The sequence below is a fragment of the Myiozetetes cayanensis genome, unplaced genomic scaffold, assembly GCF_022539395.1.
Source record: "Myiozetetes cayanensis isolate MyiCay16 unplaced genomic scaffold, myiCay2020 scf22, whole genome shotgun sequence".
NCBI classification, from domain to species: Eukaryota; Metazoa; Chordata; class Aves; order Passeriformes; family Tyrannidae; genus Myiozetetes; species Myiozetetes cayanensis.
In genome coordinates this window covers 4,104,028-4,129,426 of record NW_026087434.1, presented here as the reverse complement: position 1 = coordinate 4,129,426, position 25,399 = coordinate 4,104,028, and the positions used below count along the sequence as shown (strand labels likewise).

Here is a 25,399-nt window from a genome sequence, read left to right as displayed (position 1 = left end):
TTAGATTGTGATTGCAGTTTCAGCACAGGACTGAACTTCAGCCTTTTAAAAACTTAATCTTTCTTCAGGAGCTCACGGGGCTATTTATGATATCAGCAATGAACTCGGGGAATGTCACAGGCTATCAGATAGGGAGGAAAGGAGAAGCTATCAAAACAGTAAATTTTGATGGCATTTTAAATGTAAGCCTCCACACTGTATTTAATGATTCTCTGGTTCTGCTGAAAGTCAGTGGCTCTGCAATGCTCCAGTCATTATTGAAAATGTGATTTTATTTCCCCAAGTACAGCAGAGACTTAGTAAAATTTTACCTCGGCCCTAGGAAAAGACTCAGGAGGTGTTAGACCCAATATTGCATTGCTCTCCACAGAGCAATTTCCCCCGCTGTCAGAACTGGCTGTTGTACTTTCTGTTATTAATGAGGGAGTTATAGTTCTCCTTAGGTGAGGTTTCCATGAGACCTGCTGCTTGGCACTTCAGAGACTCTTATTAAAGGGCTGAGGAGATTCCCATGAAGATTCTGTGAAGCCTCTGTTAAATGGGTCAGCCCATGCCAGAGAACGTGAGCAGTGTCTGCAGCACTGCTTGGGACCAGCAAGGAAGGCAGGCTCAGAACAGTGCTGAGCTGTGTGTCAGCACTGCTGGAAAGAAACACCCCACAGGATTTTAAAATATTCATCTTTGTTCAACTAATATCACCAAAATAAAATAATAAAATAGGCTGTTTGGTTTTTTTTTTTTTTTTTTTGGTACCAGATTAATAGATTTAGGTCACAGACTGTAAATGAGTGTGACTCAGCTGTGTGAATAAATCAGTTCACTTGATTGTGGGATGAATTTACACTTTCAAAGCTTTTAATAGGTAATGAATATTCAGGGTCTACCACATGGTAGGAGATCTAAAATGAGGGCTTAGATTCCTACAGCCTTGGCTCTCAGTCAGCAAGTGTTGATGCAAAGGAGTGTCTTGGAGTGGTAGATAGCAGTGCTGCTCCCATCCCCCTTGTTTTCCTTCTTTGCTGTTCCTAACGAGAATGTAACAGTACAATACACTAACTGGTGGCTTTAAAAGACAGGTTTTACCATACTCAGAGCTTGTTGTCCTCTTAGCACTGTTTCTAGACACCAAGTGGGGTTGAATGGGTGTCAGGGAAGGGGAATTTGAAATCCTCAGTGACTTGCAGAAGAATCTGGGAGCAGTTCCGGGAGCAACACCCATCCTGAAACTCACTTCTCTTAAATTTCCTGTTCAGCATACCCAGAATTGGAAATGACTCCTGAGAAGGAGTTTTTATGGAGGATTTGTCTCCTCTTGGGTATGGGTATAGTCTTTCTGTATATGATTTGGGTTATTGGGTTCTTAAGGGTGAGGGGAGTTTTGTTCTGCTTTTGTACAGCCAGGGGTGGACTATCCTCTAGAACCTCTTGACACAGACACAGGCAAATAATAAACAATAAGTCCACTTGTTTTCTGGGGAAACTGTCTCCCACACACATTTTTGTGCTGTCTTGCAAAGAGAGATGATCTTTGATTCTGATCGGTTGCAAGGTGGTTCCCCAGTGCCAAAATCTGTGCAGTAACGGGCAGTATTCAGTGGAACACTTATCAGCTGAGTTCATGCTGAAGAAAATGGCTCCCCTGGGTTTTTATGATGGGATACAAGCTTTGAGGTGGTAAAAAACCTGCTACAGTGAGACTCAGGACATTGATTTGCACAGTAGAGCCCATGCTCCTGCAGGAAGCAGACAAGATATTCATCAGACTTTCCTGGGCCCTGTGGAGTGACTCAGCATCCTGTAGGAATTCGTAATTCGTTACTTTTTGAAATACTATTCACAAGAGTAGTGGAGAAAGGAAATAAAGATGCTGGTGCAAAGTTTTGCAAGTTAAGAATAGCCTACAACATGACTATGAAGTGTTTGAAGTTTGATATTTTTGCTTGCAATAGAGATTTCTTGCCAAAGCTCTCTGTGGAATTGGTTTGAAAATCTTGAGTTCAAGGCAGCTGAATAAGAAAAAAGGATTTGGCAGTTCTGTGAAAATCTTTAATCAGAAAGGGTCTTTAGAGCACCTCAGCAGAGTTCTGGGTACAGCCTTTCACTGCCTTGCATGTGCCAGGAGTGAATCACAGCTGATGATGAAGGGGAGGAGGTGACAGGGCCCATCTGGAACGTGCCAGGTTTAGGTGTAGCTTGTACTAACCTGCCATGGCAACACTGTGTAGTCCCAGCAGCTCTGGGAATGCTGCTGATGGTCAGCACTTCCTCAAGTAGGGAAAAATGAGAAACACACTTGTTAAGAAAGCTGAGCTGATGATCCATGTGCAACCAGGAGCTTCAGGGGTTTCACTGATATTCCGGTGTGCAGATCCAGAGTTTGCGATGCCAGCAAGAACTGATGAGCTCCGTTACTTCTGCTGAAAATCCATCAGTTCTAACAAACAGAAATAAAACAAAACAAAAGGTGATAGGTTTCTCAAAGGCAGGGGGAGATCTCAACCACAGCACTGTTGCAGGGAAGTCTGGTCCAGCCTGCACAACTGCTCCTCCTCTGCCTGAGTGCAGCCAGGCACTGATGGATGGTGGGGCAGAATTTATCCCATGATAAAGGCCATGGATGAGGGGCCTCAGCTGTGCCAAGCACTGAGGCAGGGATGTTAGTGGGGTCTGGGGGTATGAAGATAAAAGCATTGATGGTTTCTGTTGAACAGGAGTGGAGCTGAATAAAAGTTTCAAGTTGAATGCATATAGCAGTGATTTGTTGAACTGAAGCCTTATTTTTTTCCCCCTCAGGAAGTCCTATATGGTTTGGGGCATCCTTCTTAATCGAATTCTATGTAAAAACTGACAGCTTTCTAAGGTTTTAACCATGCTGTAGAATTCTGCAGCAAAAGTACATTTCATTCTTAAATTCCACAAGCAGAGTAGAAATCTGTCATTTCCATTCACTGCTACAGTTTTTTTTTCAATAAGGAGGTTAATTTATTGCTTGATTCTATTATCTGTAAGGAGAGTTAAGTGCTGAATTGGGGCTAAACTGCTCAGCATTCCTGCAAGGTGAGAGTCTGAATAGCAGAGCAGGGCTGGGGAGGAAATGACTTTGCTGATCAAGATGTTCAAAGTGTATCTTCAAGGCAGGTCTGAGTCAACACTTTGAGATAATGCTGTCAGACTAAATGATAACACAAAACATTCTGACAACCTACTCGGTCTGGAAACAAACACTGTCTGTTCCTTGGCAGAGATTTCTGATTAAACTGAAGGCTCTAGGTGCCAACAGCCCAGGGTTAGCCACTGTGACTCAAGCCATTGACTCCTCCTATTTGGCATAAAACATTCAAATATTGAAATAAATTCAAGTGAAAGATAGGAATCATCTTTTTATTTGAAAAGTGAAAGTGCTTTGTAACTTTATGAAAGATCTATGAGCTCCACCTGAATCCCAGACAGCAGTAAGGAAGCTCACATACACATGCCACAAAATCAAATATTCAAGACAAGGGTTTTGATGCAGGTCCCCTCCATCTACACTTTGCAATTAGATCTGACCTTTTAAAATAACCCAGGTGCAGAAAATGTGCTTGAACACGTCACACCTAAGATGAGCTTCATATATACTTCAGGTTTCCTGAGAGCCCTGCTCTTGGCAGTGAAGAGCAATCAGGGGAGTCAAAATAACTGAGGAAAAGGAAATCATATGCAGGAAAATCTCTGCTGGCTCACCCAGGTACACAGATTGTGTGTCCTACCTGGGTAGTAAAGTCTTGCTGACTTTAAGGCAGAGTCCTGAGACACTGAACAATCTTCCTGGTGTCTGTGAAGCTGTTCATACACAGAGTAAAAAAATATACTAAGCACTGTTGCTGGTATTTTCCTTCATTATTTGTTTCCTTTCCTGTCTGTTTTCTATTCTGTTTCATTCTCTTCTTTTTTTTTTTTTTTTTCTGCTGCCTATAGCCCTGACTCAATGCCCTTGGCAGGATTTATGGTCTTTCCTGCAGGAACAGCAGCCTTTCCAGTGACTGTTGTCCTGTACCTTTCTGCCCTTAAATCTTTCCCAGCCAGGTTTGGAACATTTACTGGAATTTCTGCCCTCTGTGGAATTTCAGATGGAGCTCAGATGCTGGGGCTCCAAAGCATGAACAGCTTAATTTCTCTGTACCCGAGAAAACACCTCCACCAGTTAGACAGCATCCCTGAACTGGGACCTTATGTGGATGTTGAGTGATCTGTGCACTGGGAACAGAAGGGCATGTGCAGTTCCATGAAGCTGATTTACAGTGGGATGATTAGCAATAAGACAAGCAGGTTCCTGCTCACTGGTGAAGGTCTGTCACCGTGATGTGACAGTTTGTTGCAGTGATGCATCAAGCCAGCACAGCAGCATGTCATGGGAAAACGTCAGATCTGTATCTGGCAGGAAATTGGCCAAATTACCTGTAACTCTCAGGACTCCTGCTGTCTTTAAATAGCTTTTTCTTATATCCATTTTCCCCATGCACATCGCTGAAGGGGACATGAGTTGCTTTTCCGTTTCCCTCTCTGCCCTGAGTGTTCATGAACAGAGCTTGACCAGCTGCCTGGAAACCAACCTGAAAAGTTAGAGAAAGATGGTGTGGTCATCTGCCACAGCCTTTGTGTGGCTCTAGGAGGGCTGCCCATGTCCTCAGAGGATGCCAGAGCAGAGCTTCCCTTATTTGCTACAAGTACATTGAGGAGCAGGGGAAGAGGATCAGCCGTGTATTAGAAGAGCATCCTTTTTTGAGGGTCATGGTGGTTAGAACAGAGCTGAAAATAGATGCAAAGAAAATTAATAAGCCTCAGAATCACTGTAACAGAATAGAAGAGAACAAGGTACCTTTCCTGGTGCCTGTTCAGTGTGTTTAAATTGTACTTGGATTTTAAAATTATGGGACAGACTCAGCAAACAATCAGTCCTGACACTTTCAAATCAGCTAAAGGGCACTCAGCAGAAATGTTAATGGATGAGTTGTGGTGAACACAGAAGGGAGAAGGATGGAAATTGCCTCAAAGGCTATCAGCAGATTTCTCTGCAGTGCTAAATGCAAAAGATTAATGAGCTGAACACTGCAACCACTGCATCTATTGTACATGTCTTCCTGCAGTGTTCACTTTTTCTCACCAGTGACAGCTGTTATTTGTAACCTCTACCAGCTGCTTAAATGCAGATTTTCTTGTTCCTGATTTTAATTTCTTGCTCAGGAAGAACAAAACCTTACCCCTAGCTCAAATCTGCATTTTTACAGACAGGGTCTCTGTCTGTGGCAGTGAGGGAAGGTACAGGTCTGATTGCATGAAAGATTCACCATTTTCCCTGAGCTGGGCTCAGCCAAACCTGGACTAAAATGCCTGTGAGCTCTGAATTAAAACTTTTAAATGCAAACAGAGCACTTGTTTAAATCTTCTCCATCTCTGTCCTTGTGGTAAGATTGCACTGATCTTTTCAAACAAAAGCGAAGATGTTTCATCTTAGACTGACTATCTTTGGTCTTTACTGCTGAAAATCCCAGAAGCCTCGATATTCTGTTTTTTATTGGTATGAAAGAGATAACAAGAGGGAGAACCTGTCTGTTCTCTAGCACTCTAAAGAACACTGACACATGAACAAAAGGAAACAGAGGCTTTAGTGACCTCGTGGAAAACCACCTGGAAAAAAATTAAAATTTCTCTTTGTGTGTTAATATAGGTGAGTGAGTTCTGTTTAGGATTTTTTATTCCCTTAGATTGAAGGACATTCCAAGGGTCTAACTCTGTTTTCCATTACTCTTGCACCGGTGTAACTGAGCGTTAATGAATTGCTGATTGATGGAATCAGAGCTGTGATGGTTCTGTTAAGAGTAAAAGCAGCTGTACCAGTTTATGCTTAAAGCTCAGGAGCCCTGTTCCCAAAGCAGTTATGTAACATTTATACAGAAGAAACAAGGAAGTGATTAATAAATGCTGTTTTAAACACTTACAGGTCTCTTTATCTTGCTTCTTAGAGATTCAGGTATGAACAGCTGTTGTGGAAAAACTGCCCTGTCTCTCTGCCTGGCCAGGAATTTCCCTCTTTTTGTACACAGGAGGCAGAGAAAGGGGTGGATGGCAGCCCAGCTGAGAGCTGCTGTGCTGTGCTGGAGTCCTGAAGCATCTGGCTGCACCCCACAGCCCTGCACAGGAGAAAGCAGAATGTGTGTGTGTGTCAGAAATCCTTCAGAAACCTTCAGTAACCACTGTTGTTTTGGTCACATCCTGGGCTACCTCCTCCCTAACGGGGGGTCCTGAGCTTTGCTTCGTTCACACTCCTGCTTTCCTGGCTGTGTATGGAAATAGCAGCTCCAGGGACATCTTCCCAGGTGTGCTCTGAGTGCTTCCTCCCGCTCTTTGTGATCCCCACTAAACATGGAATTTGGGCTCCAGTGCCAGGGGTGGAAGGAGGATGAACTGCCATTCTAGCATCACTTCTGGGAGAGGTTTTCCATGCATGTTGCAGCTCCCTGGCTCTTCACAGACATCTAGAGCCAGTAATCATCATATGTTTCTCAGCACTGCAGTGGGGAGTGGGAGCACGGGTGGGATCAGCTCTGCTGGTGGATGAGCAGAGCAGTAACCTCTGGCTGAGGGACAGGGACAGAGGTGTGCTCTGCCCTTGCTCCCCCAATGTTCAGATTGCATCAGCTGTCCCGTGCTTTGGAAATACTCAGCACTTTTAAAGCTCTATTTGTCATTTTTTTCCCCACTTCTGAGAGTAAATATTTTACATTAGTTCCAGGATTTTGGTGTCACTGATCCCTGTTTGTGCTCGACTTCAGCAGCTCATGGCTTAAGCGTTTTCCCTCATTCCAGATCTTTATTGGTGAGTTATTTGCACAGGATTTGCTTCTACTGCTTTTCTGCTGTCAGAATTTGAGCTTGCTGGCTGTATGCTCTGTGCTGGGTGGTGATTTCTTTGGCATATTTCCTTTCTCCTTTTGGCAGGTCCTGAATTTATTCCATTCTCCTTATGAAGTGAAAAATGCTAAGCAGAATTTTCTGTGACTTTCACTTATATTTAATTAGTGCTTTATCTTGACACTGTCTAGTGTGTAAATCTTGTCCTCTTGGAGACCAGGAGCAGTTGATGTATGGTGGCTTTGGCACTGGCTGTAGATACCTCTCTGCTCAGCACTTGATGTGTGACACAAGTTTATTTCTGAGGTGGGGAAGTGCAACCAGCATTACCAGTATCTGGTAAATTGTTCTGTTCAGCAGTCATGCAGAATGTGATGCTTTACTGCTGCCACCTGACCCTCTGAATGTTCCATTCTCCTTGGTTTCTTACACTTCACCCTTCATTACGTGCTTTAAACAGGCCATGAGTTTGCCACATCCTGTGCCTCTGCTTCCCTCTCTCAATTCCAGAATCCCTAAAGGACAAACTCCACATCAGTGCTGAGTCCACATGCAGGGCTGGCACTGGGCAGCCCAGGTGCTGGATGTGGGTGTTGGTCTAATGTCTTGGACAGGTATGGAGCATTAATCTGCTGTGCAAGAGCCACTGTGGAGCACTCAGAGGCATCTTAGCCCACAGGGACTTTTCAGGAGCCAGTGAAATGACAGCACTGACAGATCAGCTGCAGGAGCAGTGTGGTGTTTGCTACATCATATAAGACAAATCATGTTCGTTGTGTGCCATGGTGAGGTGGGATTAAACCAAATTATGTAATGCCATAACTGGCATGATTTGCCTTTTCTGTGTGTGCTTGAACGTGCTGTCTTGTGAATGGAGGATTGCAGAGTCCTGGGAGTCTGAGTGGGCCATTCACACACTGGATATGGGGAGAGGCACAGCTCAGTTTACCCTGCACAGTCTGCCTGAGGCTGGGGTTGAGGTGTGTAAATGCCATGCACAGAGCAGGACACAGAGCTGCAGCACTAACCACAGTCTAAGGCTGTAGGATAGCAACTGATTTCCCATCCAAATCAGTGACAGTAACACTGAAGGACTGAGATTAGGTAAAACCAGTTGGAGCTGTTCCCAGGTTTGAGCTGAGAGCACGGTTTTGTCATGTGTTTGTTGGGAGAAAGAAAAGCCTCCAAACCCTCTCACTCATTCAGTGCCCTTGCTAGAGAAGAACAAGTTAATTGTACATCTGACACAGCAGGAGCCTTTCTGGATGTCTTTCAGATGAGTTGACAACTGATAATTATATGAGAGCTACAGGCTGTCCGTCCTCTATTACTCCAGCATAGCTCTGAATGCTTTCACTAGGGGAAAAACAACACAAGGAGTATGAGAAAATCTTTAATTACAGGGAAGGAAGTAAAATTTGTTATTCTTTTTGTTGTTCCTTGCTGTTATCCTGTCTAGTCAGTGTTAAATCTTACATCTGGTATAACTGCACAGTGTTGGGGGTGTTGCTGTTGTGTTTCAGGTCTTACTCTACTGGGTGGCTGGAGAAGATCTGCACAGCAAGCCAGACTTCTCTCTGTGGTTGTAGCTCCATCAGGACACACTCAGTTTGCAAGGGCAGAATCTGGGATGCAGCACATCTTGTGCCAGCTTTGCTGGTGTCTTATACCTCATCTGCTCTCTCCATATCTGCCCATCTCTCAGCAGTGACTTGAAGTCAATGTCAGTGACAGAACACAAAGCGCTTGAAAGTGTTTGTTAGATGAAATCTGGGTGTTGTGTCCGCTTGCAGATTGTTCCCAGGTGTTGTGATTTAGCTCTGTGATGCCATGTGAACTGTGCTGGCACCATTAATCTGCACAGACAAATTGCATTGCTTTCATAGTTGTCCCTAGGACTTCACAGGAAGCCTTTTTCTTTTATGCAGCACCAGTTGTTGGGCAAGAACTGGAATATGCTGTAGTCAAGTGAGAATAGGATTGGGAAGTGGGGAAGAACAGTGTTTTCCCCAGCATGCCATAAAACCTGTGACTGGGACTCAAGTTGGAGCCCTGGAACAGCAGTGCAGCGGGAGAGGAAAGCTTGCACACAAGAATATGTTGGGTTGGGTGTTTTTAGATCCAGTTTTACAGCTCACAGAAGGGACCTCTAGCTAAACAGGCTGGGGACTAGATTGCTGTGATTGAATTAGCAGCTCTGTATATTTGACTTAGTGTCAGGGTGATGTCCTACATCAGTTCTCTGACAGCTTGATTATGTCTTGTGTCAGAGCTCTCTTTTGTGACAGTTTCTGGCCTGTCCTCAGACTGAAAAAATCCCTGCTTGCATGTCTTATATATGCATTTAGGCCATGTGAAGTTTCCATAAATGGTCTGCCACCAAGACTTTAGGGAGTGCAGGGTTTCTAACAGAGCAGGACTGGAACCAAGTGTTCCTTGGGCACTGTGAACTGCTGCCTGATCCACAGCCAGGCCAAAGAACCATTTTCTTCCTCATGCTCCTCTCCCTTTCCCTGCAGTGGTTATTTTTAGAATCTCTCCACCTCTGCATGTCAGTTGTGTTGCAGAAGATGGGAGTAAAGGCCAAATAGGTTCAAACCAGCCAAGCTCAGTGTTTCTAATGGTTTTTATGTAACCCTTCATAAGGCATTTGTTCCTTTCCACATGCCCATGATATATGTCAGCTGCCCACTGTGGTATTGTTGCAGTGCCTGAAGTGGAATAACATTTTATTTTTCAGTAATGAGATTCCTTCACACATTCTTATTTTAAGAATAGATCTAGGGATGGAGAAGCATTTGCCTCACCTCTGAGAGTTCTTGGAGTGCTGTAATTGCCCCAAGTACTTACTTTAATATATACAAACCTCTGTATGCTCACAGATTTGGGTTCACTGCCATGGTGTCCGAGTGCCTCAGTTGGTGTGTGCTTATTAACACTGTTCTGGGGGTTTGGGGAATGGACATGCAATCAAACTCATGACCTGTCCATGATGAGAACACCAAGCCTATGGCAGAGTTGTTTAACACTGGTCTGCTCAAAGCTGAGCTGCTCTTTCAAGAACTGAGACACATTTTGTGTGGAAGGAGGTGCTGGGGTGAGTGTGTATGTGTGTGCCATCCAGACCATTTCAGCACAGAATTAGCCTTACTAATTACTTGCTCTCCTTCCTTAATTGAGTATTTACTTAACATTTGACCTCCTTGAATATATTCAAACAGTCTGAGCTGGCTTTCCCGAGGAGTTCAATCTTCAGCTCTTTATTCAGACAGAATTCCCTTTATACCAGTTATGCTCCCTCTGGAGCAGGGCCAGCAGCTCCTGCCCAGGCTAAACCATGGCCTTTCAGGCAAGGCACAGACTTTTTCCATCCTTGCCATTAGATGTTTTATAAGCACTTTGAGAGTTTTGCCTCAGTGAGGACAACAGCAGCATCCTGGAAAAAAAGAAAAAAAATTCTGTTTCTATTAAAGACAGAGGTTTGTTCTAAGTTCAGCAAGGACTAGAGAAAAACACATCAGGAGCTGTGAGAACTCTTATTCTCTGGAGGTATTTTTCTAGTGTCACAGACTGAAGGAGCTTGGAGCAGCCTGCTGAATGGATGCAGAGTGAGTACAGATGAGATCTGACTGCATTTTGTGTTGCTGTGTCTTTTAGAAAGAGAACTCCCTCTCCTCTTCCCACTTCTATTTCCCATCCCTTTGCTCTTAAAGCTTCAGAGTCTCACCCTCGCTCCAGGGGCAGCTTCGTGGCATTATGGACTTGAGTGATGTTTCTTGTCTCTTCTGTAAGAAGTTGTTGGTGTCAGAGTGGTTCTGAATGATGAAGAAGGCAGACCCTGGGGCAGTAAATGCCTCAGCTGTGTTTGCAAACTTCCACAGATGAGCAGTCAGTGGATGCAGCTTAAATTATCACGAAAGGACAACAGGAAGGGAGAGTGATTTTTTGAGAACAGCGTCGTATTATATTCTTCTCTGAGCAGATAATTTATTCAAGGAGTGACAGATTGTCTTGTCTGTCTGAGGCACTACCCTGCAACTTGGACTTAGCTGTGGTTGCCACAGATTCCCTTTACTGTCAATATGTGGGGTATCCAAGCATAAAATGAACCATCAGACCACATCTCAGAGGTGCTGTCTTAGGTTTGAATGGCCAGGATGAGAAACTTTGAAAAGCTGTTGACTGCACCTGATTCACAGGTGCTCTTAAGGCTTTGGTCTGCAAGGCTTTAATTCAGCACACTGAATTAGCACTGAATTTATGTCTATATTATATATGTCCAGTAAGATATTAATAGCTCACAAAGCAAGTGTCTTTTGGAGCAAGTGTAGCTTTTCCTGCTGGAATTGGCCAAGTAATTGATCCTGGAATGTGGGCACCTGGAAAATGCATGAAAACCAGATGAGAAAGGCTAGAGTTCAGTCAAGTATACAAAAATGCAAAATTTACTTAAGAGATCTAGTGCAGGAAGGAAATGTCCAAGAAACAGAGTATCCCATGTGATAGGGAAAGTGCCAAGACTCTGCAGCTTCCCCTGAGCTCAGCACTTGCCATTCGTCTTCCCCAGTCCTTTGTTCACCTACATTCCATAAGATTGATAGTAGCAAGGACACAAACATTACCTCCTAATATTTCTTCCCTTTTTATGGGTGTTGCCTGCTGTTTCTTTGGCACAGAGACTGACTCTGGCTGGTGTTGGTGCTGCCATTCCAAGGTGCACCATTCAGTGGGCACCACGCTCTTAGATTCTTCTTTTGTTTAGTTATTATTATTTCTTCATTTTTATCCCAAACAAAGCACGTGCCAGGGCAGCAGCCCTTGTAAGGCCTTGCCATCACTATCTGCAAGTGCAGCAGTAATTCAGTTATTGCAGCTTTCCGTGATTCTCACCAGTGCAGCAGTGTAAATAAACAGGGAGCAGTGAGACGTGATGGGAGCCAGAAGCAATTTAGCCACAAGAGTTTATCATCAAGATCCAAAGCACCCTGGAGCAGGGAATTTGCCTCCTTTGCCAGCTCATGGCTCTAACTGTTGGCCAGATAGATGGTACCCTTTTCTTTTTTTCTAACTGAGAAAATATTCCTTTTTCGTGGAGCCTTGGGGCTTCCCCTGACCTCGCTGCTGGATGCAAAATACATGAAAGAGCTGTGCTGATGCTGTTCAAAGAGACGTGGAGCCTCCCTGTGTGCAGGGAGGGTTCAGCAGGAGACCAAGGATATCTGCACAGAGTTGTATTGGACAGGCTCTGGTTTGGTTGCTCTGTTTTGAAAGGCATTTGCAAGGTCCTGGTGTCTCCAGGACCACTTCCACCTTTCCCATGTTTGGAATGCCATGTAGGTCCAGCCCACCCCAGGCCTGCAGGGAGCTGTCCAGCTGAGGGGAGACACAGTGCAATCTGTCCAGCACCTTGTGATTGTCTCTGGTGCCTCCAAGAGCCGGCGCTGGCGGAGAGCCCATCTCTGAAAGAGCTGTACACCTTCCCAGCCAGGTTGTTATTCCTAATCTTACAGGAAATGCATGGATCCTATCCAGACCAGCACAGTGCAGAGATATGGGAGCTGCTGGCTCTTCAGAAGGTTGCTCTAGGGTGACTTTTGCAGTGGGGTAAGTGCCTCTTTGCTCTTACTGAGGCACCAACGCTGCTTTTGGCACCAGCTCATCTTTCCTTCAGCGTTTCCCCTCACACACTGACCAAGCTGCAGCCCTGAGGTTCATCAGCTCCTGCAGTCAGACTCTTCACAGAGGGATTTTAAGAAACTATGTAGAAAAAGGCACCCAGCCCATGAACATGTTAGGCAGTCAGCCCATCAGCCCTCTCTGTGAGGAGCTCTCCACGCTCAGGCAGTGCAGACAAACAGATGTAAAAATGTCTGTGTTTAACTCAGGATGGTTACAAAGCACAAAACTGCTTCACCCCGTGGTGAGGAACCCTCCCCATGCCCAGTACAGGTTTGGTTATTGAACTGGTCCAGGGAAAGGTGTTCCAGAAGGTTCCTTTTGTTCTTTCAGGCTCTGAGTACCCCACCTCATGTTTCATATACAGCCTTGGCTTTGCTGAGCCTTATCACTGAAGGGTGAATTACAGCCCTGCTGCTGCATCAGGTGCCTCCTGAGCACCTGCAGATAAAGCAGATCTGAGACTGGAAGTGCACAAGCAGTAACCTGTGGTGTCCTGGCCCTGGTACATGTCCAGGAATTAGTGAATTGACTTCTCACATCCAGCACTGCAGTGAAATGCATCTGGGTGAGGGCCCTGCAGTATAAATCTCTTGTGATTTCTGCGTTCTCTCACCTCTTGATTGTAACTCCTACAAGGCATCTTTATGTTGGAGGAAAATAGATGCAAGCACAGTTTTGGCAGGTTGAGAGGAGGCAGCAGCAGCAGAAGCCCTGAGTGTTTGAGAGACACTGCACTGTGGAAGGTCTGGCCAATACATAATAATCAGTTTTTAGCCTTTAGGGATTTCCCAGGGGATCAATAAATTGTCAGGAGCGTTTAAAGTGGTAACTGTGAAGCAAAGAAAGGCCAAGATGGGGGTGTAAGTTCCTTCTGCTTTTTAAAGGAGCTCAGCTACTTCAGAAATAATGTTTTACTGTATGTGTTGTACCTGGAATTGGGGTGAGGTACAATGAGAAGGATAAACTAGTCCACTAGGTTAGTCCACTCTTGTATAGATGCTCCCAAGCAGAACTGCACAGAGGCTGACTGGAAGTGGGCAGGGGATGTTCTACACCAGAGATGGTATTTTGAGCTCCAGTGACCAATTCTTACCTTATTTCTGGGGTTCCTTTTAGGAGGAGCTCTCCTGATTCCCTTAAACAGGACCTGTTCTGTTTTGACAGTGAAAGGGTTGGTTGGTTTTGCTTTCCAAGCAATTCATTTTCACTGTCTGTGGCCCTGTGGTGACACGTTGTCACAATAACTACAGGGGACTTATATTAGCTGGAAAAATCAAAACCACTACGTTTTTGGTCAGGCTGTTTGGTTTGATTTTAATGTGGGGAAAAGTGAATTCACATCCTGATACACAAAGCATCAACAGATATCAAAAATAGATCAGCATATACCACAGAGAGATGATAAATATATACATGTTGACAGAAAAGGCAAGCTACATTCCTAGTAAGAGGCATTGAAAAAGGCAGCAGTAGAAATGAGCAAGATCAAAACAGTAACTCCTTAAAAAGGCTTTAGGAGGAAACAATTTCACACAGCAGGAGCAGCCTTGTGGACTTCTGTGCCACACATGCAGGGATGAACAGTCACACTCCCACATCCAGCTGGACAGAAATGTCTCTCTGGTAACTATTATGTTGATTAACAGCTGGACTGGGAACAGTGACCTGCTTACCTGAGCCTGTGAGATGGGGTTTTTCAGCTGATGGAAGTCATCACATCATTACCCAAACCTCTTTCTCAAAATCTGCCTTTCCTACTTAGTCCCTGGGCCCAGCACACTTTGCAGTCCATCTGTTTCTGGATAAGAAGAGAATGGTAAAATCACATGTCAGTAGAGAAAACTACCTTTGTGACAGATACTATCTTTGCAATAGTGTGTGCAGTGAGCTGAGAATACTGGGTCCAGTCCCTTGCTGAGATTCTTACAATACCAACACTAATTGATAGCAGATGAACTGGGCACACTTTTTAAACACAAAAGTACAATCCCATTGTAGCTGTGCACCTTTATTTTATTTCTTTTTGTGTTGGGCTTTGGATCTGTCCTCCATTCAGCCTTGTAACCATTAAGAAGTACTAATGTTGACCAGGCTAATAAGGATGTAGGCACGGCGTGGGCAGCCCTGTAACGTGGAGCACCCTTGTACAGCTTCTGAGGCTGCAAAGAGCACTCATTTTCTATGCACACAGGCTTTGTATTTCATCTGTCCCTTCCTACACAAAAATACCAGCTAATTGTCATTCCTTCTAAAGCCTTTCCCAGTGGAGATCAAAGAGCAGTGTGGGTTTCTTACGTGTGGTTTTGTACAGTGAAAATCTCGGCTGCAGTTTGAACGACACGATTCTCCAAGGGGGGCATTGCTCATGACACGGGAACGGGAGGTATGGGGGGGCTTCTGGGCTGCTGCATTGCCTGGAGCTGCCAGCTGAAACAAGGCACAGGGGAATTACAAAAGATGAACACTGTGTGAGTGCCCTGGTCAGGAAGCAGCAAGGACTCCCTCCTTCCCTCAGCCCCTGGTAGCTCTTGGCTGGGGGTTCCTTGCTGCCCCCTCTCAGCATTAACAGTCCCAACTCATCCACTGCTGTCACATCCTTCTTATCTGAGCTTCCCTAGGTTTGACGTCAGAGGAGTCAGCTGCTGTTCAAACCTGTCAGCCTCATTCCAGACTTGGTAATTATCCCGCCACAGTGAGTGGTACTTACTGCTCATTTCCTCCTCTGTTCTTTGGGGAAGGACGTTATCTACCAGCCACACTTTTCTAAAGGTTAAGATCTTTCTCTTCAGCTAAATGCAAGATTGTTCCTTTAATCATACCTTTCTGCCTGATGTTTGTCATCTTAACTAATGTGTGTCTCCCTGAGCTGGATTCATCCCATACTCATTCCTCCCAGGATTTGTGTCAGGGCATTAATTTGCCGTGAAATTTCTTTCATTCAGTTTAATTTCAGGACTGCTGCTCAGGCTCTTTCATTTGAGATCAGATCTCAAGACCTACATTTCACGCTCTGCATCTGTGAGAATGCCAAAAGCCACGTTCCCGTTTAACAGCTGGTTTCAAAACTGGTTTTAGGAGAGCAAGCTGAGAGGGCTGAGGATGCCCAAATTATGCTGCCCTGGGCGGGTCTCTGGCTGGCTCTCAGACCACTAAATTGGTTTTGGATGTAGATGTTATGCCTGAGACACAGAGCTGTGTGCTGGTTGCATATTGTTGGATTAGTTTTATGCATTAGGGAGAGAATGTAACAACAAAGCACACAGTCAAGAGAAGTGACTGTCTGAAGTGCAACACCTGCCTTGTATCTTTGAGGCTGGAAATCCAACCTCTTTGGATTTGCTGACAAAGTTGGGTGATGTGGTATGTCGTGAGTCTGCTGCTGCACTTAGAGGTGGTTTTGACCCATGAATCAGAAATGAGCAAGTGAAGTGCTGGCAGTAAAGTGCCTTGTTCTGGTTTTGTGTCAGCCCTGCAGTCTGCAGCCACTGCCTGGCTTTCAGCACAAGCCTGGATCACGCCTGTAGCAGTGGCACTGGCTTTGGGCTCTGGGTTGGTGATTTTTCTGCAGGTTCCATTTGGCTCTGGGCACTGTGTTTTCCCTGGTATATCCCTGGACATCCTCTGATGTCTGAGCTGCACACTGTGACCTACCTCCCAGTCATGGTTCACACTTGCTCTGTTCTCCCCACCCTCTTCATCTCCTTCCTGCTGGTCTTTGGTGTTTTGTTTGTTCTTTGCATATGATAACACCTCAATTAAAATGTGACTGCAGATGTGTCAGCAGGGAAGGCGACAAGAAAGTGTTTTCTGGCACCATGTGCCCCACCTCTCTCCCCAGTTTTACTTCAAAAAATGATAATTATTCCGAGAGTAGATCCCATCTGGCTGATGTCTCACAACTGAAAGCCACGAAAAACATCATTCTGTTTAAGTGTTGATGAGAACAATCACACACACCACAAGCTGCAGAGGGGAAGAATATTTTCACTGAAAAGGAATCCTTGCTGCAGCACTTGTGGATAAGCCTGACGTTATCCAAACATTTTCCTCCTTGTTTAAAGGCAAACGGGCTGCACCCACATGACCACTTGCCTCATGTGCCTCTGGAGATCTGGCTATTTTTTGTTACGTTTGACTTATGCTAATGGAGATGATAATAGGCTGCACCTCATTTCAGCTTGTCACAGTTTTTCCTAACAGCCTTGTTTTCCAGGAAGTCTTGGTTGCAGTCCTGGGAGCTGTGGAGGAGAAGGTGTTAATGCAGCCCTGCTTATTTTAGCAAGTGGGTGAATCAGTGGTTTTAGGAAAACAGTTCAACTCGTTAACCCATTGTTTCCAGAGTGACATAAAAAAATCACTGTAGAGTGAACAGATGGCCCAGCATATTTTTAGCCCTGCTCTCTGTTCCCATGGTATTCCAGACTGTGTGGGATTCCCCATAGACTGTTGTAAGATTGGTGGGCCCAGCCAAATGTCTTGTTTTGCAACACAGCATCAGAGGGAAGGAGGGAAACGGAATCCTCTTCAGATCAGCTCTGTTTAAGTAACTAAATTAAAGGCTCTCACATAATCATAGATGATGGGGGAGACTGCAGAGAGATCTTGGTCTTGTGATTCTGGTGCTTGCTCATTGTCAGCTGCTACATTAAGTCAGGAGGGACAAAATAAATGTGAAATACTATTCTAGTGGTATTGCCTGTATAAACAATTGATGCATCCAGAGGTTCAGATGGTAGAGGAAAAACTCACCAGGATTTTGGTGGTCTCTGGTTTGCAGAAAGGATGGGGAGAAGTAGGTTCTGTAGCTGTGAACTGTGTGCTCTGAGGAAGTTCTGAATACTTAATTCCAGGCCATGATCCTTTCTCGAGTGAGGTCAGATTCAGAGCTGTTCACGTGCACTTTGTATAAAAGTTTGTTGGTGATTGTCTGTGGTCATAAACCATTTTCTTCTGTAAGCAGAGGGGTATAACCAGTGAGGGGTATGGTGTGAGAGAAGGGGTTCCTCAGGTGTAATGACTTTTGGATCTCAGCTCTGGTTAGAAATTCTAACTGCAAGGTATGTGATATGGCAACAATTGTATTTGTTGTTATCCCAAATTAGGTTTGTGTCATTGTGTGTATTAAACACTGCAGGTGGTTTCTCAACAGGGAGCTGAAATCATAGCATCAATTTTCCTAGCAATGGCTGGATTTCTGTTTTACACAAACATTCATTGAGGTTCATGGAGTATTATGTTCTAATAGCTCATTTAGCATATTAGAATGTTTTAAACAAATTCATCCCTCATGTGTTCTCTCTGTGCAGTACCACGAGGCTCAGTCTTTTTCCAGGAGGTAATAAAATGATGATGATAATAAAATGATGATGATAAAGGTCTGCCCGGTGGGGTGAGTTTCACTGCAGCACAGCACAGGTTACTAATACCCCATTCCTGATCCAGCAGTTCAGCTGCACTCACCATCTGTTGCCCACCTGAGCCCAGGTGATGCTTACACAGAGCATTAATAACACATGAACAGCAGAAGCTTCCCTTTTTCCTCTGGTTGCCCTCAGCCACCTGCAAAGCCTCTGGAACCACCTCTTTCCTTCTGTGCCTTTGTAATTCACTGATACACTTCACACACTCATCAAAATGCCACAGTGGGGATGTTTTCTCCATCTGGGTAACTGGTGGATATTTTTCTCCTGCTGGACCAGGGCCCCAAGGACACATTTCAGATGTGGAAGAAGATGCAATTCCACGTGTTGATGCTAAACCCAGGAAAGACAGTGAATGGGCTCCCTTGAATTTGGTGAGATTTTTGGTATTGGTACCATTAGTAAATGATGGATTTGACAGATTTGGGAATTTGCTCGAAGTCAGGGCCAAGATTATTCAACAAATTTGCTTGTGTCATTTAGGATATGGTCCCAAAATCTGCCCTCTGGCTGGTGAATTGGGCGTGCACAGTTAAAGCAGAAAGCGAAACAATCATTTCTGTTTACACAAAGCTTACAGAGAAGCCAACTTTCAGGCTTGAAGCCTGCAGATAAAGGGGCAATGACTGATGCTTGAAATCAAAATTCAAAGCCATTGTTTCCAGCAATGATGTATGTCCCTGCATGCTTTGGGATCAGACAGCAGCTGATGGAAATTCATGATGCTGTTTGCCGGGGTGTGAATTATTTACGTACACAGTCTGCCAGATCCGAGTGGCAAGGGCAGGCAGTGTGTTGGACTCCTGATGCCCAAATACTGCTCTTCCACTCCTTACACATGTGACTGGGAACATGATCCTTTGTGTGCTTGAAGGTCAGGTTCAGGGAGAGCATCAGGTTATTTGGTGTGACATCCTCAATTGGTGACAGCACAGCTTTTAACCCGCTTCCTCTGGGCTGGGTAAATCTTCCAGGTGTATCTCACTGTCTTCTCAAAAAGCCTCAGATGAGGAACTCCATTTCCTTTTTATTGTCCCAGACGCCTCCTGTTTTATAGTTCTGATGGGTAAACAATCATGCTGATATAAAAATTGTGCTTTGCTTTTAATTGTAATTTGTTCAGTTTCATTTTGCAGATAATGGTTCTTTATGGCTTTCCTCTGCTAGACTAGAGAGTCTTTTAGAACCTGCAATTCCCTGCTTTCAGAAGTCTTTATACCTAGTAACAAATCACCACTTGGTTTCCCTTTTGCCAAATTAAACAGCAAAAACTCTCTTTGTTTGGTTGCATAAGCTGTTTCCACAGCATGTGAGTTGTATGTCAGTTCTCTGCAACCTGTCTGGGTTTTCAGCATCTCTAGTTACAGTGGGTACCACAACTGTGGGAGTGTTAGTTTCTCCACTGCAATGTAAAATAATCTCCCTCATCTTGCCCTGCTTCCCTTGAATGCCAGAATGTCACAAAAAAGTCTCATTCCTTCCCCTCCATCTGTAAATCCCAGCTCATCGAAAGACAGCTCTTCTGTCTGAAGAGCTCCAGCACCCAGGACCACATCGATGCTCAGGACACCCAGGGGTGTTTCAAGAGCCAGGGGTGGATCTTGGCACACGTGGTGGCTGCACTGCCTGGCCCTGCTCAGCTGGAACAGGTCCTGCCTCTGCATTTTCGTGCCACGAAGGTGTAAAATGACAACCCTTCCCCAGAAGATTTTTGTTAAAATCAGAGCAAGTGCAATTCTGCTGCTCCCTGTATAAATCATGTGGGAAGCTCTCTTAATTCCACCCTGCAGCATTTACATATTTAATCTCCTTTTGCTGTTTTTTGAGGTTTCTCCCAAATGCTCCTGCCTCAGGAGATCCTGCCCAAATGTCGCTGCCGCAGCACGACCTGACCTTTCCTGCAAGTGCTTGTCTTGCCATTGTCACAGCTCCCAGGTGCTCCCTGCTTGCACTTCGGGGTGAGACGTGCTCACAGGCTCCTGCAGTATGAAGGCAAACTGCTGAGACGAGGTGTTTATTTCAAATGGCATCTTCTGGCTGTGATTTGGATCCTGCTGCAGGGTTTCAGTGGATAGAGTCAGTGTGAGGTCCCTCTGATCTCAGTTACATCTAAATCTTACGGATTTCTGTGTGTTAACAAAATCTCTCCTGTGCTGGTCAGTTTTGGAAGAAAAATTAAGTGAGGTCAGTAGAGGTCTGAGTTTCTTCTTGCCTGGAAATGGAAGCAGGATTTAGTTCCAGTCAGAAAATCTTTGCTGCAAGAAGTGCCTGGCTGCTTTGGCAGCATCAGCAGGAGAGCTGACCAGGAGTCCAGGGAGGGTTCCTTGGCCATTCAATACCTGTATTGAACTCACTTGCAGGAAAAGATCAGTTCCAGTAAATCTCTTCTGAGGTCTGTCACTGATTTCTCCTCCTCTCTCCCCTTCCTCCACTCCCTCTGCTACAGACATCCCTTCTGTTCTTCTCTTTGAAGTGTTCCCGGCTTCCTTTGATGTGTCAGAAGGCAGCACAGGGCAAACACCCCTTCCCAGGGCAGTCAGGATAGCTGGGAAACCCAGCAGAGATGAGGGAAATGCTTTGGCTGAAGGGAGCTGTTATTACAATGCAGAAACATGTTTGCATTGAAAGGATAATCACCATTCATCCAGGCAAGTTAAACAATACAGGCTGAGGTTTGGTTTTCTCCAATTGTTTCCCAAAGCAAAAATGATTTATGTCTTCTCTCTGAGACTATTGGATGTCTGCTGAGGGGTTCATTAGAGAGACCTTTGCAGCTGCCAAAAGAACCAGCTGGATTATTGAGCCTGCAGCTCATTTTTTCTGTCCTTGTCTGCTTCCTACAATGCAGAACTAGTTTGCAATCCAGACCTTGTCTGTGGTGAGTGAACCACGTGGTGGGGGACTGCTCTGTGCAGTGTCTGTCCCCAGCCCAAAGCACTGCCTCTAGCTCATCCTGATGGCTTATGATGTTAAGCTCTGGAGCACATGGTGTGTTCCCTGTGCTGCCTGCAGGTATCACAAGAATCACACACTCATTTCAGCTCTGGATTTTGGCAGCAGTTGGTTTTACAGTCCTGTGCCCCTCGCAGTGGGATCAGCAGTTTATTTGGCCACAAATTGAAACTTGAGGTTAATTTTAAGTAGTGCCTTCAGTCTGGAATTAACTAGGAAGAGCTTCTTGCCTTATCCCAGAAAGCTACTGGTAAAAATGCACGATCAGGTGCATTGCAGGCTCAAAACTCAAATATGCAGGGATTTATACATGTGTGTGTATTAATGCACAAACTCTCTGCATTTATCCACCCAAATGTAGGCCCAGTTGATCAAAGTCTTATAGCCCCTGACCTGTGCTGGGAGCTGTGGTGATTAGCCCTGGCTGAAGATCTGAGCACTACTGGCATTAATTCCATCAGCCTGTTCTGTAAATTCTTCGTCATCTCCTGCACTGATGTCAGTTATTTGCATTATTAAATCTAATTGAAAACCTGCAAATTAGATTTAAGTGAAACTGGAGACTGAAGCGCTTTGCTCAGGTGATAATTTCATTTACTGTTAGACCTAAATGTGAATGTATTCTCTGTTCCTCCATAACACCCCCCCAGGCATATGACATCTTATTTAATTTGATTTTAAAAGTGTAATTGTGTATGTCTGAGCAACAAGGTAGACTAAAATCATTGGATCAACTTTCAGAAATAAACTTAACGTGCCAGATTCACTGGGAACACCCAGTGACACTCCTGTGTTACAGCACAACATTAAATAGTGTAGAGGCTTCCCAGCTGGCTGTAGGAATCTGTACATTAAAACCTACAACACAATTTGTTGCCTCTTAGCAAAAGACCTACAGGGAATAGAAATCTCTAAAGCAACCCTGCAAGCATCTGAAATGGTATTTACTGACATTACAGAGAGCTTGCCATGTGTCAGAGAGGTAGAGGCTGACCCTGTAACCCAGAAGACTGGTGTGTGATTAGATCCTGTTGCTGTATCCATGAGGGGACAGATGCTCCGCTGGTGCCCACACCAGGGTCTTCATCAAAGCCTGAGCTACACCAGGTGACACATCTGCCACATATTTAAGCTACTGCAGCCATCAGGAAGATTTTTGGCTGCAAAGTCATGCTGCTCCCAGCCTCAGCAGCCTGTTTGATCCTTCTGCTTTGAAGGCAGCACCAAATTGCCTGAAGAAGGACATTTCTGCCACTGCTTCATCCTTCTGTAGCATCGGTGTTGCTGGTGTTACTTCCTTGGTTTCAGTCAGGATTTCCAGCCAGTCTGGGGTGCATTAACCACACACTGCAGTTTCTGATGAGGTGGCTGTGTTTTGGTAAAAGAGATGTCTTCTGCTGCTATAAATTAATGGGCTACAATAATGTCTTGTGATATCAGGAGTAGGAATTAGGTTGTGAGTCACACAATAACATCTGAGCTGTGCTGCCCACCTGGCAGGGCTGCAGTTCTTGAAGTCTTCTGCAATGTGGAAGTTTTAAGAAGATTTCTAACTTGTCCTAGGCTCTGAGCTCATCATATAGCTCCTTATGTGCCTTACCTACATGAGCTGATTTGTTTTATTTTCCCTAAGAAAAGGAGAGGGGAAAGGATTCAATGTAAGGATCAGATCGTGCCTTTCTCATTTAGCCCAGAAATTTTGCATGTGAGTAAAAACTTTGTCATTTTCTCATCCAGATTTGCTTGTTCTAAATGAGCCCTTTGGCTTATCATGGCATTTACTGGCACGGAGGGAATTTAGAAGCAGTGAGAGAATCTGAAGGAAGAAATGTCATGTGCACATTTTAGAGCATTATCTGCAGGGCTTTGAGAAACTGCTGGGTTTTATAGCATGTGGGGAAAAAAAAACCCACCACCACACCAGAAAATTGAGAAACTGGGTCATCTGGATTCATTTGCTGCATCTTTCCAGCTGGGCTTTTGTTGCTGCTCAGGCTGACATATCTGAGCTCACATGGATTGTGCTGCACCAGGACAGTGCAGGGTCCTGTGTGGCTGCTCTCCCTGCCTCCTGCACTCATCCTGTTCGTCCTCCTGGGTGTCTGCAGGGCCCAGATCAAGGTCAGGGTTGTGCTGCAGCTGGTTGTGAGCTCTTAGAGCAGCCAGAGGGTCCCTTCTGGGTACTACAGGTAAAGCCACAGGCACACGAGGGGACTCTGTTGTCACAGAGAGAACAGCCAGTTGGAGGGTCAGCACTGCCCCCACCTCCCTGGACTGTTCTACCTCTCACTTCTTTTTTCAGCTACTTGTTACCCCATTCCTTTTTTTTCCAGACAGCACAGCACACAGCAGCCTCTCCAGTTTAGGCTGCTTTTCTCCCTCTATCCCAAAACCCTCCTGAAAAATCTTCCAGACAGACCTTTTCTGGGGCAAATGCCAATTTTGTGGCTGCGTTTAAATTCAGTATAATCTCATTTTATGATGAGTAGTGATCAGAAAGGATAAACTGTGAAGCTGAGATTGTCAGCAATAAGTACATTGCTTGTTTGCACAGTGTGCTGAACACAACCATTCTCTGTCTCATCACATGAATATATTTTTGGACTGCTAATTTTCCTATGCAAAAATTGTAATCTCTGCTGCGTCAAGGAAGTTTTGTTTTATCCCAAATGCCCAGTGAGTTTTCTTTCCTGTAATCTGGATCTTTCAGGGGGTGAGACTGCTGTGGGTTGTGCACGTTTTTGTCTCTCCTTTTTCCTTCCCCAAGAACTTCTGATAAGAGGAATGGGGGTCACTAAGGTTTTAATTTCTTGGGAGCTCCATGCACAGCAAGAGCTCAAACAAAGACATTATTTCTCCTTGCAGGACGATATTGTTGGCTTATTCAAGTGAAAACTACTGGTATTCTTCCACTTGTGGTCTTCTGTAGAAGATGCAGGCTATATCTGAGCAACAGATGATCCACCAAGCTCAACACATATTTTCTGATCTTTTCTTCTAGGTGGAAAAACTGGCAAAGTACTTGGACCCAAATGATTTGGGAAGAATCAATTTTAAGGACTTCTGTCACGGAGTTTTTGCTATCAAAGGTACGTGCATATTTCTTAAAAATAATCCCCTTCGGTTCCACTAATGTTTCTCTGGTTGCAGAAAATGTAATGATCAAAGACATCCTCTCTTTTGACTGTGGTTATTTGTAGTGACAGTAGAGCAGCTCTGGGAACAGAGCCAGGATATTTTTCCTTTTTGTGCATCTCACGTGTTAATGGTGAGCAGTGCTGGAATTTCTGCATCCACTGGTGCTTGTGCATTGGTTTACTGGTAATTTTTGTCAAAATAAATGTGATGAGGTTTAAAGACAAATACAGCAGGAGAAAGAGTAGCTTTTTGGTTAGCAGGCAGTGCCCAGGTCTGATACTTCCAGGTCCTCATCTGGTTCTGCTGTTGATTTACCTCAGGGGGTTAGAGACCCCTCAGGCTTTAGTTTCTCTTCTAGGAAATTTAAGACTATTATACTCTCCTTGAGGTATCTGTAGTTAATTCATGTTTTCAGAGTACTTGTGGTCATGTATTGGAATGAAAAGGGTTAATTACAGGTTGGCCCTGCAAACCCTGAGGAGAGAGACCAGCTGGATCAAATCACCTCCTTTGCAAGGAAACACAGTCCTGGACAGGAGACACAGACATTGCTGTGCTTTACAGCTTAGCCAAAGGGCAGCAAAGAAAACAGGGAAGAGGCACTTTGGCTGCTGATTAGTTTCCTGACTTCCCATAGTGGAATAACCCACCTGTCCTCTTCCAGGCACATGGGGTGTCCTTTGTAAAGTGCTGGAGTGCTGTCACAGCCCAGAGGCTCCACTTCAGGGACAGGGTGAATGTCACAGGGATCGTGGTGTGATTCTGGGAGAGGCCTCTGGAGAGTCTGCTATGATGAGATTATTATGAAGCCATAACGATGCAAGACCATAACACCACAGCAATTTTAATTAAAGTTTATGGCAGCCAAAGACAGGGCGTAATTAGGTAAAATTACAGCAAGAAGCTGCTCTCGTCCATGTTCTTGGAGACACCATCCAAGGTGACACTGATGTGTTTGAAGAGAAGGCAAGAGAAAGCCCAGAAGGAAAACTAACTCCCCGGTGCATAGACACTGAAGTCTGTGCTGGAGGTTTTCCTTGAGCGGGAAATGCTGTGGCAAACTGAATTTTAGGTTAAATCATCTCGTAGTTGTCTAATTCACAGTCTGAAGATGTGCACAAATGCACAAAATGTGATCAGGAAGGGATAGAAGTGACCCAGAACATCTCTTCTGTAATAACAGTGCCCTTGTCCGTGGTGGGCAGTGCCCTCAGGGATGGAGTGGGCAGCTGTGTTTCCTTTACTGTGAGGACAGTGTGTCATGTTGGCAGGTACCAGAGAGTGGTGGTGCCCTGGGAGTTCTCATCCTTGCTCCCCTT

At 44.8% G+C, this 25,399-nt stretch overlaps 1 protein-coding gene across 2 annotated transcripts in view; it reads left to right on the top strand.

Annotated features, from left to right (window-relative positions):
- The window catches only part of RAB11FIP4 (RAB11 family interacting protein 4), a 105,337-nt gene that overhangs the window by 11,163 nt on the left and 68,775 nt on the right, over positions 1-25,399 (top strand). For both annotated transcript variants that reach the window (XM_050319105.1, XM_050319104.1), the window contains exon 2: positions 23,944-24,031. In XM_050319105.1, the coding sequence (XP_050175062.1) occupies positions 23,944-24,031 (88 nt within the window). The remainder of the gene's footprint in view (positions 1-23,943; positions 24,032-25,399) is intronic.